Source organism: Phyllobates terribilis, unplaced genomic scaffold (genome assembly GCF_046119375.1).
Source record: "Phyllobates terribilis strain yellow unplaced genomic scaffold, ASM4611937v1 Scaffold_2__4_contigs__length_985480577, whole genome shotgun sequence".
Taxonomy (NCBI): Eukaryota; Metazoa; Chordata; class Amphibia; order Anura; family Dendrobatidae; genus Phyllobates; species Phyllobates terribilis.
Window position 1 is genome coordinate 616,329,990 of NW_027362762.1, and position 17,101 is coordinate 616,347,090.

General features: G+C 42.4%; 1 protein-coding gene across 4 annotated transcripts in view; it reads left to right on the top strand.

Moving 5' to 3' along the window:
• DCAF6 (DDB1 and CUL4 associated factor 6) overlaps positions 1–17,101 on the top strand; it is a 287,738-nt gene that overhangs the window by 187,633 nt on the left and 83,004 nt on the right. For all 4 annotated transcript variants that reach the window (XM_073666525.1, XM_073666526.1, XM_073666527.1 and 1 more), the window contains one exon: positions 6,822–7,014. In XM_073666525.1, the coding sequence (XP_073522626.1) occupies positions 6,822–7,014 (193 nt within the window). The remainder of the gene's footprint in view (positions 1–6,821; positions 7,015–17,101) is intronic.

The following is a 17,101-nucleotide window of genomic DNA, read 5'->3' on the forward strand; positions in this document are numbered from 1 at the left end:
GAGAAATTAAAGTTCGGCAGTGCACTGCACTATAGGCCTGGAATTTGTAAAATATGTTTTTAGTAATGTTACCTGTTCTATTGACGAAAAAATGTTTTATTTTTGCTAAACATGCAAACGTATACTAGACCTTTAGGAATAACCTTCCAAATTTAAGCCTAAGAAAACGGTCCCAAAAGTCATGTCGGATCTTTTTCTTCTCCAGAGATGTTGTTATTCTTCAAGAAGGTTCAGCCTTCCTTGTGATTCATTATTGAACAGGACTTTCCGTTGAGAAATATCAAAAGCTTAACTGGGAAACCCCATCTGTATGGAATGTTTTTCTTTCTGGGGATTTAAGTTATGTCATTAAAGCATTTTCTGAAGCTGAGGGTTTCCTTGGAAAAATCCGGTAACATCCTTATGGAATCATATGGAGCAGGGAGCTGCTTGTGTTCTCGAAGATATCCTAGAAACATGAAAACTTAGTTATAGTGTCTCTTGGGATTTCTTTGGTGAGGGACTTAGGTTTTTGGAGCCTATGGGTTCGATCTAACATGAGTTCAAGATTGGGAATAGAAGGAAGGATATTTTGGAAAATACTTTTGATGTAAGAGGACAGTTCAACAGTGGAATATGTTCAGGAATCCCCCTAAACTTTAAATTGTTACTCCTTCCTCTGTCCTTCTGGTCAGTAATTTTGATTATAAGCATTTTTATTACTGATCTTAACAGGGAATGTGACTCCTCCAAATTTTCCTGTCTTGAAGATACTGGTGCATCTCTCACTAGATTAGAATATCATCAAAAAGGTGATTTATTTCAGTTCTTTAATACAAAAAGTGAAACTCAGATATTATATAGTCATTACAAACAGAGTGAAAACACAAAAGTCATTATCTCAGTAAATTAGAATACTTTATAACAGCTTGAAAAATGTTTTTAAAATCCGAAATGTTGGCCTATTGAAATGTATGTTCAGTAAATGCACTCAGTACTTGGTTGGGGCTCCTTTTGCATCAATTACTGCATCAATGCGGCGTGGCATGGAGGCGATCAGCCTGTGGCTCTGCTGAGGTGTTATGGAAGCCCAGGGTGCTTTGATAGCAGCCTTCAGCTAGTCTGCATTGTTGGGTCTGGTGTCTCTCATCTTCCTCTTGACAATACCCCATAAATTGTCTATGGGGTTAAAGTCAGGTGAGTTTGCTGGCCAATCAAGAACAGTGATACTGTTGTTTTTAAACCAGGTGTGGACTGTTTGGCAGTGTGGACAGGTGCCAAGTCCTGCTGGAGAATGAAATTTCCATCTCCAAAAAGCTTGTCGGCAGAGGAAAGCATGAAGTGCTCTAAAATTTCCTGGTAGACGGCTGCGCTGACTTTGGACTTGATAAAACACAATGGACCTACACCAGCAGATGACATGGCTCCCCAAACCATCACTGATTGTGGGAACTTCACACTAGACCTCAAGCAGCTTGGATTGTGTGTCTCTCCACTCTTCCTCCAGACTCTGGGACCTTGATTTCCAAATGAAATGCAAAATTTACTTTGCATTTATTTAGGGTCAATGACTGCCTTCTGGACATCTGTCAAGTCAGCAGTCTTCCCCATGATTGTGGAGCCTACTAAAACAGACTAAGGGACCTTTTTAAATGCATAGGAAGCCTTTGCAGGTGTTTTTTGTTAATTATTGTAATTTACTGAGATAATGACTTTTGTGTTTTCATTGGCTGTAAGCCAGAATCATCAACATAAACAGAAATAAACACTTGAAATAGATCACTCTGTTTATAATGACTCTATATAATGTATAAGTTACATTTTTTGTATTGAAAAGCTGAAATAAATCAACTTTTTTATGATATTCTAATTTAGTGAGATGCACCTGTAGGTCCTCCACCCTTTTTTCTGTGATGTCCACTTTTTGTTTAATTTCTGTTAGGGAATTTTGCAGGGTGTCAAACATTTTGTTTAGGTTGATGTCCATTTGGGAGATCATAGATCTAAAACAATTACAAATATAGTTTTCAGAAGGGGATAAAGTAATTGGAGGATCTTCTGTATGAATATTCTGGAAGTCCATATTTATAATCTGAGCAGATGTTTCTGTATATGGAGTGATGGGAGGACTTTGTACTTCCAACCTAGGTTTTTGTTTGAATGCCGTTGGATTTGGCGAGGAGTCTTGACTCTTCTTCGGTGTCCGTTAAATGTAAAGGAGCAAACTTATTTTTAGTGTTGTCAGATGCTTTTAAATCTGAGAGGATTCTCTTAAAAGGCATTAAAATGCTTTGTCCGAGCCTCTTAGCTGCAGAGCGCAGGGAAACACGTCTTGCTCTATGTGCATCCCAGCCAGGCCCAGTCCCTGGTATTTTTTTTAAGGTGGGGGCGATGTCAGGGGAAAAGGTGTATAATTGGGTGTCATCAGCATGGAGATGATACTGGAAACCAAATTTGCTGATGGTTTGTCCAAGAGGGTTAGAGTTTAGAGAGAAGAGAAGGGGGCCGAACACGGAGCCTTGAGGGACCCTAAGGCTATGTGCCCACGTAGCAGATTTGCTGCAGAGCGTTTTTGCCTCTCTCTGGCAGAATAAAACGCATGCAGATATACATGCGTTTTTTCTGCCAGAGAGGAGCGTTTTTTCAGCGTTTTTACATGAATGTTTTCAAGCACTTTTCCAAGCGATTTTGAGAATCACTTGGAAAAGTGCTTGACCAGTTGGTCACACAATATAAATCCATGCAACCGGCATGGATTTATATTGTGTGAACCAACTTAGATGCTTTAAATGCTGCATCTGTAATAAAAAAAAAAGAATTAAAAAGTTAAAAATAAAAAAAAAATGTATACTCACCTCTCCAGTCTCCTCCCGGCGGCGATCCTCTCCCCTTGGCGTCCCGCGGTGTACTGGCAGGACCTGCGGTGACGTCATTTAGTCAGCTGATGGTCATGCGACCATCACCTGACCGCGTGACCATCAGCTGACTAAATGACGTCACCGCAGGTCCTGCAAGTACACCGCGGGACGCTGAAGAGAGAGGATGCGGCCGGGAGAAGACCAGAGAGGTGAGTATACAGGTTTTTTTTATATTTGTAACTTTTTAATTTCTTTTTTTCACCACGTGTTAGCCGGGATGAAGAGGAGTTGTAGTCTCCCTCCCATCTTAAAGGGGCCGCGCGCGCTGCCCTAAGGAGTCCCCGGCCAATTGCCGGAGGTCCTCCCATATATTAGGCACCTCCTCCAATATGGAGGTGCCCGAGCAATAGTTGTAGCACAGTGTTCTAACCTCTGCTTCAGCCCTCAGGTCCCGCTGCTAGCTTGACTACTAGTCCTGCCCGCCAGCCTGACTATCAGTCCTGTCCGCCAGCCTTACTACTCTCCTGCCCGACAGTCTGTCTTCCATTCAGTCCGCCAGGCTGTCTATGGGCCTCACCCGCCTGCTTACCTGGAAGCACCTGCCTGTTACCTGTCCGCCTACCTGGAGGCTCCTGCCCGTCACTTGCCCTGACCACCTGTCTGCCTACCTGGAGGCTCCTGCCCGTCACTTGCCGTGACCACCTGTCTGCCTACCTGGAGGCTCCTGCCTGTCACTTGCCGTGACCACCTGTCTGCCTACCTAGAGGCTCCTGCCCGTCACTTGCTGTGACCACCTAACAGCCTACCTAGAGGCTCCCGCCTGTCGCCTGCTGTCTCTGCCAGTTCATCTACCCGGATCTCTCGTCAGCTTGCCTGCTGTGCCCATCTGCAGTATCGGTCAGTCTCAGTCATCTGACCCGTGGGAGTCACCTGCTCTCTTACAAGGTCGCCCCCAGAGTAGCACCTGGTCCCTCTGCTCGGTCCCTACCTGGTCACGGAGTCGTTAGCCGCCGTACGACCTGGGTCGGTCCGAGTTGATACTTAGTTATGCCCCTCTGGGTCCCTCCTTGCACCGCAGCACAGAGGTTCCACCATCCGGATCCGTAACAGAAAGTTACCATAAGAAAGAACGACAAAATGGATTTCTTCACCAAAAGTATCAATTTAATCAGTATTACAGCCATGTCTTTGCTTTAAATTACAAAATCGTGTTGACAGGTTGTCTTTAATGATAAAAGGATAACTTATTGATTGCTAGGGGTCCCAGAGATAGCTAGGGTTCTTCGATTCTGAGAGCATAGGCCTGCATATTCCTGTTTTAAATGCTGCGGACTACGAGTATTGGGATTTCCACTACATTCATTCTGTATGGGACATCCAAAGATAGCAGAGTTCTGTGCTCATCAGTTTCAGGCAGTTCCATAGATAATGAATAGAGCGGAGGTGCACAATGCACATGCAAAAATTCTGTGCCATCCAGATGGCACAATCTCTTGGTATCGGTAGGGGGCCCAGCTGCTGGACCCCTAGAGATCATTTGGATATCCCTTATCCTGTCAAGTTGAGTTAAATTGTGAGATCACAGGTGGCTTTGCTCCATTTTTGAATCTTTGATAAAATGATTCATGCCCAGTGATTTTTTTTTTTATTTATGCTAGTTTCTTTATAATAAAGAACTCTTTTCGCAATTGTATTGCATTTGGATTTTTTTTCTCATTTTCTAGTAAATTGTTTGGAAAAAAATAATTCAACAAATACATTACTGTTTATTTGATACACTAGATGGTTACTATGACTACAGGGATGGGCCCTGAGGAGGCGGAAAAGATGAAGCCCATTAATCTTGTGTGATATAAAACTTTGTTTCTATGTTTGTGTTTTGTGACTGTATTTTAGGCTTGAGAAATGCCATTTGGCCGAAACATTGCTCTATTTTTGTCTCCTCGCTGCTGTAGTGTTGTAAATGTTTTGGAGCAAAGATTGGATTTTTACAAGTATCAATATGGTGCCTCGGATATCTATTGGATTTGATGCAGTTTATAGAAAAATTAATGGCATAAATCAAAACTACAACTCAACCCACCAATCCTTGATAAGGTTATATTGACAGAAAAATAAAAAAAATGATCGCTCTTTGAACAAGGGGAGGAAAAAAAAACAAAAGCTCAAAAATTAATAATTCCATGGAGATTATAGGGTTAAGTCTCCCTTTTTTTATATAAATTTAATAGAAAGAGTACTGTCAACATTTAGGCACATTTGACTTGGAGAGGCGGGGTATTTGTAGGAATCAATGATCCTTTAAGACCTCGAGCCACAAACATACATTTTTAGGTATCTACTCTTTTGTGCAATGTTGCCTGAAAGCGCCCATGACTGTCCAAGTGATAGGTGGCATATTAGGTGGGTATTATATGATTTCTTTATTTTATAATTCAGGTCTTATTAGTATTTGTTTAAAAGTGTGAAAATTTTAGAAACCGCAAAAGGATTTACTGTGAACTACACGACTCACAAAAAGTTAGGGCTATTTGGCTTTCAGGTGAAATTTCAAGATGATCCTGAAGTGCACTCTAACCTTTTCAGGTGAACTTAATGTGACCGTCTCTAAACTTCTGAATGAACATATCCAAATTATCAGAGTTTAAGTGCTTTTTGCACAACTTGCTGTTCACACAAGGAGCTTAATGGCAAAATTCACAGCAGGTGTTTGATCCATGAATCGCCCAATAAATTTCGGATTTCAATTAGAATTGGTATTTAAACAGTCCTCCTCATCATGCTGTTCACATTTAGACATTGAGACCAAGACGACACCTAACAATTAATGAACAGTACCTCGCCATTGCGAGGCTTCAAGCAGGATGTTTTCAGATGGAAATGCCACTGAGCTTAGAGTGTCAGTGTCATCAGCAGGTTGCAACAGAGATACAGACTGGAAGAGTCACAGAAAGGCATAGAAGTGGACATCCTTTGGCCTCATCCCTCACTGATGACTGCTTCATTGTAAACAATACCCTTCGTAACCAAATAATGAATACCACACAACTCCAGGCACATTTAAGGGTGGTGAGAGGCAACCAAGTGTCACATCAAACCATTTCAAACCATTTACCTCATTGTGGTCTGCGCGTTACACTACTTGCAAGGGTACCTGACCACACCACCAGGCAAAGGCGTTTCTACACTGGATGAGGGACCAGTGGGCGTCATTGCTTTTCACTGATGAAAGTCCCTTCACGCTGAGCAGAAATTATGGCCAGCAACGACGTTGGAGACGTCACGGAGAGCGCTATGCATCAGCCACTGTTATCACCAGACGAGCCTTTGATGGCGGTCGTGTTAGTGTGGGTAGGTGTGTCTAGTCAATACAGAAGTGCCCTACACTTTGTGAATGGTACAGTGACTACTCCCTGCTACTTGAATAACATCATTAATCCAGTCATTGTGCCTCTGCATGAACAACACTGGCCTAATTTCATCTTCATGGATGACAATGCTCCAGCTCATCAAGGTCACATAATTATGAAACGGTTGCTGGGGACTGGGGTACCTCAAATGGAGTGGCCTGCACTTTCTCCAGATCTGAATCCCATAGAAAACCTAGGGGATTAGCTTAGTCACAGTGTAGAGGCTCTTAACTCTCTACTCCAGAACCTCAATGACCTGAGGGCCGCCTTTCAAGAAGAGTGAGATGCCATGCCTCAGCAGACAATAACTCGACTTGTAAACAGCATGAGACATCATTGTCAAGCTGTATTTGATGTTAGTGTGAACTTTTTAAGTTTTCCATAATTTTTACCCGAAAGCCAAATATCCTTAACATTTGTGAGTACTGAATGTAAATGATAAATACTAACAAGTTTATTGAGGACACTTACTATATTTGGGGTTTGTCCAGACTTAAGCTGCACTTTTAACTGTCTGTGCCCGAATTCTAACGTTATATTATATTTACATTTATTTTTTACAACTTTTCTGTAGCTGCAGCACAGAGTGAAGATGATCATCATGAAAACCAAAGGCCCCCAAATGCAACATTAGATGCAGAAGTTCAACCGGAAACTTCTCAAAATCTTCCGCAAACAGAGCCTCTTTCTGTAATTTCTGAGCACCATGAAGCAGATAGTGATGATGACACAGTCCGGTTACCACCGAGAGCACAGTCACAAAACAGGTCAGTTAAAAATAGTTATCAGTCTTTAGTCATTTGACAGAAGCTTAATTCACTCTTCCCCCATTACACAGTTCCTGATTGACACACTGGAGCCACAGTATGGTGTTCAAATGCATCTTCTGTCATGGGTCAGCGTAGTGTGTGACACAACTCTCCGCTTTAGATATGACTGTCAATGAATGCTGGGATTTAAAATGTCAGAACAACAATTGTGCGGCAGGTTTCTGGTCCCTGTACTTTAATCTGCATAACTTCACAGAAGCCGCATACTAACGTGGCGAAGCTGAGTATGAACCGGATTGTGGAACTAATTTGGGCAGTAACAGGAGACTCTGTGGATATTCTGTGGATATTACTGCTCTTGGAGGTGCTGTTGCCATATCCACCTATAGGAAATTGAAAACGGGCTAGCATTCAGTTGCTCCAAAATTTTAAAATAGTTTGGCATAGCTAGGTTGGGTGTGTTGACTTGGTTTAATGTTGTGTGTGTTAGATTTAGTCCTTAAACAGTTTAAGACCGGGCCAGGCCATTAACCCCCATTTCTGACCAGGCACATCTTCAAGTTTTTTTTTTACATGTGTTTTAAAGAATTGTACATTTTTTTCTCTCATTCAGGTAAGCTTTTTTTTAGGGAGCATCATTTTTATGTCACTGTTATCTTCTCAGTTACTGTTGAAATGCAGCCTCTTGGTAGCATAGAAGGGCTGTATTTGTCTCCCATGACCCATCAGCTCTCTCCCTATACACAGCGATCACATGAACAATGTGTATGGAAGAAGAAGTGCAGTCAGTGCTTACTAATACTGCATGTAAAGTGCTTGCTTAGCACTGTGTATACAGTGATAGAGAAGGCAGAGATGGTAATAAACTGTGTATACCTTCTCTACAGGGACTCCGGCTGTCTGACAGCCAGATCCCTGCTCTCCCAGCTACACGACTCTGTGTATATCTGTTTCGCTTCATAGGTTGTTTGCCATCTCAGCTTTTTCTTCTTTTAAAAGTGGCTCACCCTACACTCTTTTCATTCTGTCTTTTGCAGTGCCCACCTGTGGTTTGTTAGGAGGGTTCCTCAATAGAAACCTTAGACATACAGTACATGTTAATCCGAACAGTATTCAACATCCAAAAACTCCCATAGTAAAGACAAGTATAATGTGTAATTTTAATGGATATCTCTGCATGGAGATTTGTAAGTTTTTTTGTTTTTTGTTTTTTTTAATAAAAGTCTAAATTGGCAACACTATTCCATAAAGCAAAAAAATAAAACTGTGTATCTGACATACACTGCCAAATGAATGCGTTGGGTAAGTGTAACATTATATGTTGGGAACTGTAAGCATATAGGATAAACTCAGTGTGAAAGTGTCCTAATGCCATCTTATGGGCAACCTACATTTCCCTTTATGGGTCTGTGTGTGCCTCTTGGTCTGCCATTTTATACAAATAGGAGTTTCAGGTAAAAACAGGATCATATAGGATGTACAGGAGATTCTGCACACAGGACGTACCGGAGACCAGCAAGGTGAGACAGGGAAGTTTAGAAACACATAATTGTAGGGATTGACCTATTATGTCACTACACTTCTGGTCCTTTAGATAACCCTGTGAACTTGCTCCATTTACAAGGAACCACTATTTTTAGCCTTCTCACCCAGTCACACTTTGCGTTATATCTACCCTGTTAATGAGACAGTACACACAGTTAAATATAAATACTAATTGTCATAGAAAATAGATGTCATAGGAAATATTAAAAATCTCTGCGGTCACTCAAATCCCCCCCTCCTTTTTCCTGACACATAGAGTGCAGCACCACACAATAGCTGACAGGCTTAAGTCTCTTAGATGTGAACCATCTTAGCTAAAATGCATGAAGTCCTTTTGATGCTCAGATGACTGAAAAAAGATGCCTTTTTGTGAGCAAGACAAAGAGGTTTAAAGTAGACAGGAGAACTCTTTTCAAAGAGTTGGACAACAAAAGGGTACATGTGTTTATACATAAGCAGGGCAGTGTAAGAAACATTTTATCTGCGGAAAATACATTGTCCTTTCAAGGGAAATAATTTACAAGTATTGTACCTGCAACATTATTAATGTCTCCGAAAGAAAATATTGAATATCGAAATTTGTATAAATCCGATTGTGATGAGACCTATTTTTAGCAGCAGGGCTAACAGGGGAAGAAGACTCATAATTTTTCATAACTGTAACACCTGCCAATGAGTCGCAAATCCACAGTGGCCAGATAACAGATCATAAACATGGCATAGTTGTTGTAAAAGTAAAGATAAAATCCAGATGGAAAATATCGGGCCAATCTCGAACTTCTGCGATCATCTGGTGATAAGTTATCGCATAAGTTGGGATTTCATAAAATCCTGAAGGGCTGAGGACAGCCCACGACCCTACCCACGTGAGGTCATCACGGGGAGGGTGTGTGGATGGAACTCAGGGACTGATAAAAGATCAAGCCGAGTTATGATCTTTGTTCCAGTAGAGAGAGGCATATCGTGCATGCATGTATCCCTTTTGCTGAACGGCCCCTGTGAAGAATATTCAAGATAATCCCCTGACAATCAATGTGCACTGTCTGGCTGCTTTTATAGAGAACTTCAATGCACAGTGTAATTCAACACCTTTTCCAGCAAGCAGAAGGGAGGGGGCTGAGAAGCAGGGGCTAAGTGGCACAGGAAGACCCTTTCCCCAGGCCATGTGCTCTTTTGTGTAAGACAAGATAATTCAACATCGTGTTATGGGAATACGATACATCCCAGTGACAAACCAACTAGATCTTTGGAATCCTAAGAGAATGGGGAATGTCACCCAAGCTTTCCACACAGTCCATCGTGTACAGAAAGGGAGATACCCGGCACAGCCTTGCGGGGGCCCCTAGGGCCCTGGTGCTTAGTATCCATGTGTAGCTGGGGCCCGGCTGGGTCCGATGACACCAGAAGCGAGCTCCCTAGGACTGTCCAGTAAGGAGTTATAGCCCATTGTAGTTTTTGGTTGTTTAGACCAAGGGTGGAGACTTTGGCTCAACCAGGGTGCAGTAGTGTGAGTAACGCAGAGAGTTTAAAGGTCCCCGCAGCGAAAGTCCAGTGTCTTTTTTTCCTTAGGAGGTCGTGACGTCATGTCGTGGGGGGAAAAGTCCGGCAACAACAAAGAGAGGGCCCGCAAGCCTTCCATGTGGCTGCCCTTTCCCTGAAAGCCAGGTCGTCCATCTGATCAGTAACTGACTCGTAATAACTGCTTTATATCTTTTGTACCCCTACCATTGTGCTTGCAACTCTGACCATTGTGTATGTATAACCCTTATGTATATAGTGTTTGTCTAGTGTGCCCTAAAGGCGATCAAATATATAATTAAATTTTGGGCTGTTCTTTTATCTCGATCCACGAGCCCTCACGAGCTCATCAAGAAAATGCCAAGAGTGTGCAAAGCAGTCATCAAAGCAAAAGGTGGCTACTTTGAAGAACCTAGAATATAAGACATATTTTCAGTTGTTTTACACTTTTTTGTTAAGTGTATAATACCACATGTGTTAATTCCTAGTTTTGATGTCTTCAGTGTGAATGTACAATTTTCATAGTCATGAAAATACAGAAAAATCTTTAAATGAGAAGGTGTGTCCAAACTTTTGGTCTATATTGTACATATTCCATGTGTTTGAATCCGGAGGTGTATATACCATATGCTCACTGTTTAGTTTTCCGATAACCGGCCTGTTAGTATGAACAGCCTGTGGCCTCCTTCGTTGATCGTCGGACAGTCGTTTAATTGTCCGGATGAGGGCAGCACGGTGGCTCAGTGGTTAGCACTGTAGCTTTGCAGCGCTGGGGTCCTAAGTTCAAATTCCACCAAGGACAACATCTGCAAAGAGTTTGTATGTTCTCCCTGTGTTTGCATGGGTTTCCTCCGGGTTCTCCTGTTTTCTCCCATACTCCAAAGACATACAGATAGGGAATTTAGATTGTGAGCCCCGTTGGGGACAGTGCCCATAATGTCTGTAAAGCGCTGTGGAATAAATAGTGCCATATAAGTGAGTAAAAGAAATAAAATAAATTATATGGGGCTGCAGAGAGCTGTTCGCTCAAGAGATCACAGCTGGTGGTTCTGAGTGACCTTCCCGGGCTGTGATATTTGTGATAAATCCCTGACACTATTCATAATAATGGGTCTGTACAGGGAGAAACCTTCATAGTTGCAGAACCATTTGCTAACTGGATGGGTATTTAATGAGTAGCATACCCTATTTAAAGGATATGACTTACCTTTGCACTTTAATAGAATCGAATGGTAAACTCACAAAACTTTAGTCGCTATTTTGGTTGAAAATTGATAAATGCATATGGATGAAGTGAGAACCAGGAGCGTGAAGGGTAAGTATATAGTCTTGTGTGGGAGGGAGCATTTAGGTTAGGGTTCTCCTATATAAGACATGCCATAAAAACAGCCGCCTAGAATTTTTGCCATGACCTACTACTTTAAAGTCAACCTGGGGGAGCTCTTCAAAGAGTAATATCTGTGCTTAGATAAGCCAGAGATGATCTCTTCAACAATACTCTATGTATGCTGCAGACATACAGGGAAAAAGGAGGACAGATCTTTGGTGGGGGGGGGATTGACTGAATGCTGTCAAGAAGGATTTTATAAGATGCTCAAAAAAGTAAATTGCTGTCAAATTTCAGCAGCGGTGTGAAAAACACCTTTACTACTTCCACAGGAATTGAGACTGAAAGTAGCAGCCAGGTGCTGCTAATCAAATGTGATCTTTATAACAATATATATTTATTCATTTTTGCCAATATAAACTATAAAAAAATCTGACTGTTTTGCACATGGCCTTCTCTCCCCTCCACCCCATCCCCAAGGATGCCCCACCAGGCTCTTGTTATCTTTCAGTTGCCAATGGGGCCATTCAATCAAGCACAGTTGGTTTCCTGATGTCACTGAAAGGCGGAGTTTAGACCAGATAAGCTGCGGTGGTAGTACCTGAGATCTGAGAGGAGCCATTTATTGCCTGTTCCTGAGACATTAGTGATGAGAAATTATAAATACTGCTCTGTTGATGCATGTGATGTAAAATTGTCCTCTGCCATATGCATCATCAGAGCAGCAGTTACACCTTCATATTATTTACCTCTCAGCAGCATCATTTTAATCAATTTAATTTTTACATCACTTATCTCCCAGTAATAACAACTCTGCACTGCCAAATAATTAAAAACTTCAATTTGGCGGAGTGCAGGAGAGTTGAGCTCCGCTATAAATCGCTAACAATGATGAAAATTCACACAGGCAGGGTACTTTACCAGAACAGAGAGAGCACAGAAATATAAGGTAAATTTTACACTTAAATTAGCTTAATGATAACTCAGTGTGATGGGGCTAGTCAACAGCACACAGGAGAGCGGTGTGATGAGAAGCAAAGTGATGCTGAAAATGTAGTTTTAGTGGATAAAGAATAGGACCATCCTTTCAGCTATATGAGGTATCATGCACAGAGCAACAGAATGAGATTAAATTAACATTTAACATGCTAAGGCCTTTAAAGTACCCTTCTTCAAAAAAGTGGCATCGGGGATAAAACTTTCTTGCTTTATTTTATAGTTTACAATATATAATCCATCGTGCAGCACGCGATAAACCTGTGAACGCAGCTTTGCAAGATCTGTTAACATGTTTTGAGCAGCTCACACACTTAATCGTAGCACATAATCTTGAGAGGTGAAGGAGTGATTTCAAATGCATGCTTAATTGATAGACAAATTCCACACTTGCAAATCTACTGAGGGTAATAAAATCACCTCGTGTAAAAACTAAAAAAGCTTAACTGCAAAAAAGTATTCTTTCTATCCAAGTGGAACACGTGCTGAGATGGCCCCGATTCATCATTGACTTTGTGTCAGGTTTTTGTATTGTTCTGAGTGTCTTGCGCTTTTTTTTTTAAACTAATACTTAATTACCCAGAGGGTAAACGAACCCTAAAATAGGGACGAGCTAAAATGTGACTTTTATTTTGTCCATCTAAAAGTATTGTGAACGAACATCTAAAACCACATCAGTGTATCATCGTCAGTACTATCTAACATCTGAACCACCAATTAGTTCAAAGTGCAAAAAGTTCAGGTTTTACCTATCTATATAATATACATTTACTCATCATGACTGCAGCTCATGATATATTACTAGTGAACAGCTTTGTTGCTGATACACTGGCACACTCAGTGCTTTTAAGAACAGTCACATAGCCTTAGGGGTGTGTCTTTTTTTTAAATCGACTTTATATGTGCTCGCCTATGTTTTTTTTTTCCTTCTTTGTTGGCGGAGTCTAGCAATACTAGATGTTTTAACCTGATTCATAAATTGTGACTTATTATAAAAGTCGCAACATTTGTCGCAACTTTACTGCAGTCCCCTCCCCTCTCCCCCACGCCCCCAGTAATCAAGAGGAAGTGAGAGCCATGGCTGGCCACTCACTTCCTCTTGATTGCTAATACGTTCGTAGGCAGAGACAGTGGCGCCAACGCTGATTGGGCACAGGGCTCATGTGTTATAACATAATGCACAGGAGCCCTGGGAACGCGAGCGTCAACACCCGGTGGAATGGCGCCGGCACGGGAGAGGAGTATAAGTGTTTTTATTTTCACGGGGACAAACCTTCATATCGAGAAGGGGTTGTCCTAGTAGTGAACAACCCCTTTAAGAGCTTATGAGATGCTCCAAACATGTTGTTAGATGTGTCAAAGCTGTGATCACTGTTTTATTGTGTGCTGCACCATTAATTATATGTTGCAAGCCATAATAAAGCAAGAAAGTTTGTATCGTCGATGCTGGATTTTTTTGAAATTTCGGACTTTTATCCTACTTACTTTTGTCAGCTGTTAAGTCCATTAGAGCTTTCCAAAAGTGGATTGATGTGTTACTACTAATCCTGTCTATTACACGATTAGTTGTTGTTACGCACACGCCCGAACTAACTGGCGTGGAGGGGCGTGACTAAGTATCAACTTGGTCCGACCAAGGTCGCACGGCAGCTCAGTCGACTCCGTGAACCAGGGAGGAACCGAGCAGAGGGACCAGGTGCTACTCCAGGTCAGACCCCGGTCACAGCTGTTGACCCACACCGGGGAATGCAGGAACATGCAGGCACAGCTGGTATGCAGACAGGTGGGTACTGGCAGGCACGTCTGGTATGCAGACAGGCGGGTACTGGCAGGCACGTCTGGTATGCAGACAGGCGGGTACTGGCAGGCACGGCTGGTATGCAGACTGGCAGATACTGGCAGGTAGGAACGCAGGCTGGATGGGGACCAGTACAGACTGGGATACAGGAACAGAGCCGCGGGTGCGGTGGACAAGCAGAGCGGAGTGAAACCACAGGTGCTGTGGACAAGCAGAGCAGAGCGAAACCGCAGGTGCTGTGGACAAGCAGAGCGAAACCGCAGGTGCGGTGAACAAGCAGAGCGAAACCGCAGATGCGGTGGACAAGCAAAGCAGAGCGAAACCGCAGATGCGGTGGACAAGCAGACAAGAGCGAAACCGCAGGTGCGGTGGACAAGCAGAGCAGAACAGAGCAGAAGGTGCAGGCAGACAGGACAGGGATCTGTTCACATGAAACAGACTGGAAAATACAGGAAGATAGTTAGAACACAGGAGGTAGATACAGAGGCCGGGAAACAGAACGAGCAGAACCAGATACACACAAGGTACTTACAATGAAGTAGCGAGTGGACACAAAACTCACAAACCGAAGTACAGAGACAATGAGTTGGAGTTAGGTGCAGGTTCAGACACTGCAGGAAAAGGCAGGTACGGACATAGAGACAAACAGGTAATGGGCTAGGACACAGTTCAGACAGGAACTGAACCCGAAAAAAGATACAGGAGCGAGCCTGGGAACTCAGCCCCCAGGGTGGTGGAAACAGACTAGAAGTTACAGATACATATAACGGGCCTAGGTATACAGCCCCCAGGGTGGTGGAAACAGACAAGATACAGGACAGGACCTGGCAACTCAGTTGCACAGAACACACTGAAAGAAAGTGTTGCTCAGGCACCTCCTACTGGGTGGAGGGGGTTTAAGTATCCAGTGACTCACAGCAATAGGCTGGGGAGGCATTAGGAGTGTGCACACTGTTACTATAAGAATCAGGCAGTAACCGCGCCGCCGCCCTAAGCAATCAGACAAGAGACATGCACACAGCAGGTACTGGCGCAAAGTGTGCAGCCTGGACTGATAGGTAAGATGGCGGTCTTGCATGGTGGGAGGTGATGAGCCATGCCAGCACGCCGCCAGGGATGTTACAGTTGTAACTTTGAAATTTAAATAGTAGTGGCTTTTAAGTTTAAAATTCCCTACTAAACATGTATGGCGTTTTTTGGAAAGGCTGCCAGGAGAAAGCTTCCTCTGTTTAAAAAGAACATGGCAGCCATGCTGACATTTTTAAAGTTGCAATTGACAAAACAAGACTTCTGGAACAATGTCCTTTTGGACAGACAATACCATAGTATAGATAATTGGCCATGATGCCCTGCACCACGTTTGGTGAAATCCACTAACACCTCATACCAACTGTCAAGCACTGTGATTGACGTGTGGTGATTTTGAGTTACTTTTCCAGCCACAAGACTTGGACACCTTGCAGTTATTGAGTTAACAGTGAACTCTTCTGTATATCACGAGTATTCTAGAGTCAAATGTATCTATCCAAAAGCAAAAGATTGGCTGAAGTTGGGTCATGCCTTAGGACAATGATCCAAAGCACACCAGCAAATCTACATCATAATGGCAGATAAGGAAAATGATTAAGGTGTTGCAGTGGCCCAGTCAAAGACCAGACCCCTACCAAATTCAGTACTGTAGTGGTACTCGAGGTTTGCAGCATAAAGTAATGGAAACAAACCTCAATGAACTTAAACAACGTCCAGAATGATGTGAGAGATTGATAGTTATTAAAAAAAAAACAATTTTACATTATTTCCATTTAACATGCAAACCACACCTTCGGGGGTAAAGGGGTTAAAGACCAGGCCAATTTTTACAATTCTGACCACTGTCACTTTGAGGTAATAACTCTGGAACGCTTCAACGGATCCCACTGATTCTGAGACTGTTTTTCGTGACATATTGTATTTCATAATAGTGGTAAAATTTATTGTGAAAAAATTGGAAATTTGGCAAAAATGTGGAAAAATTCGCAGTTTTCAAACTTTGAATTTTTATGGCCTTAAATCAGAGAGATATGTCACACAAAATAGTTAATAAATAACATTTCCCACATGTCTACTTTACATCAGCACAATTTTGAAACCAAAATTTTTTTTTGTTAGGTCACAAGGGGGTGACAGATTCCCTTTAACCCTTATAACTTCCTATCAGACCTCTAATATGGCAATACAGGTGATAGAAATGTGAATCTTTACTTACCTGTATGGCCCATATTAGAGGTCTGCTTGCTTTGTAATAGCTTTTTATTAAATTAGTTTTGGCAAGCTTCGTGTCCAGGGAACGCAAAGAAATATTAGTTTCATTTCCACATTCCCCCTCCCCTGCACTTCATAGGGCCCTGTGATGTGCAGTTCCCGGCCAAATCCTGCGCAACTTACCCTGTACGGAAGTCGCTCTTCTTCCTGCCGTCTGTGTAGCCTTGTGGAGCAGGAAACTTGTGCGCAGGCGAATTGCTCCCGGATGTGGCTGGGTAGCCCTTGATGTGCCTAAACAGTTGAAACCCCCCACAAGTGACCCCATTTTGGAAACTAGACCCCTTAAGAAACTTATCTAGATGTGTGGTGAGCACTGTGAACCCCCAAGTGGTCCACAAAAGTTTATAATGTAGAGCCGTGAAAATAAAAAAAATCAAACTTTTTCCACAAAAATTATCTTTTAGCTGAAATTTTTTATGTTTACAAGGGTTAGAGGAGAAAATTGACCCCAAAAATTGTTATGCAATTTCTCCTGAGTACGTTGATACCCCATATTTGGGAAAAACCACTGTTTGGGCGCATGGCAGGGTTCAGAATGGAAGGAGCACTGTGTGACTTTTTGAACGCAAAATTGGCTGGAATCGAGAGCGGACGCCATG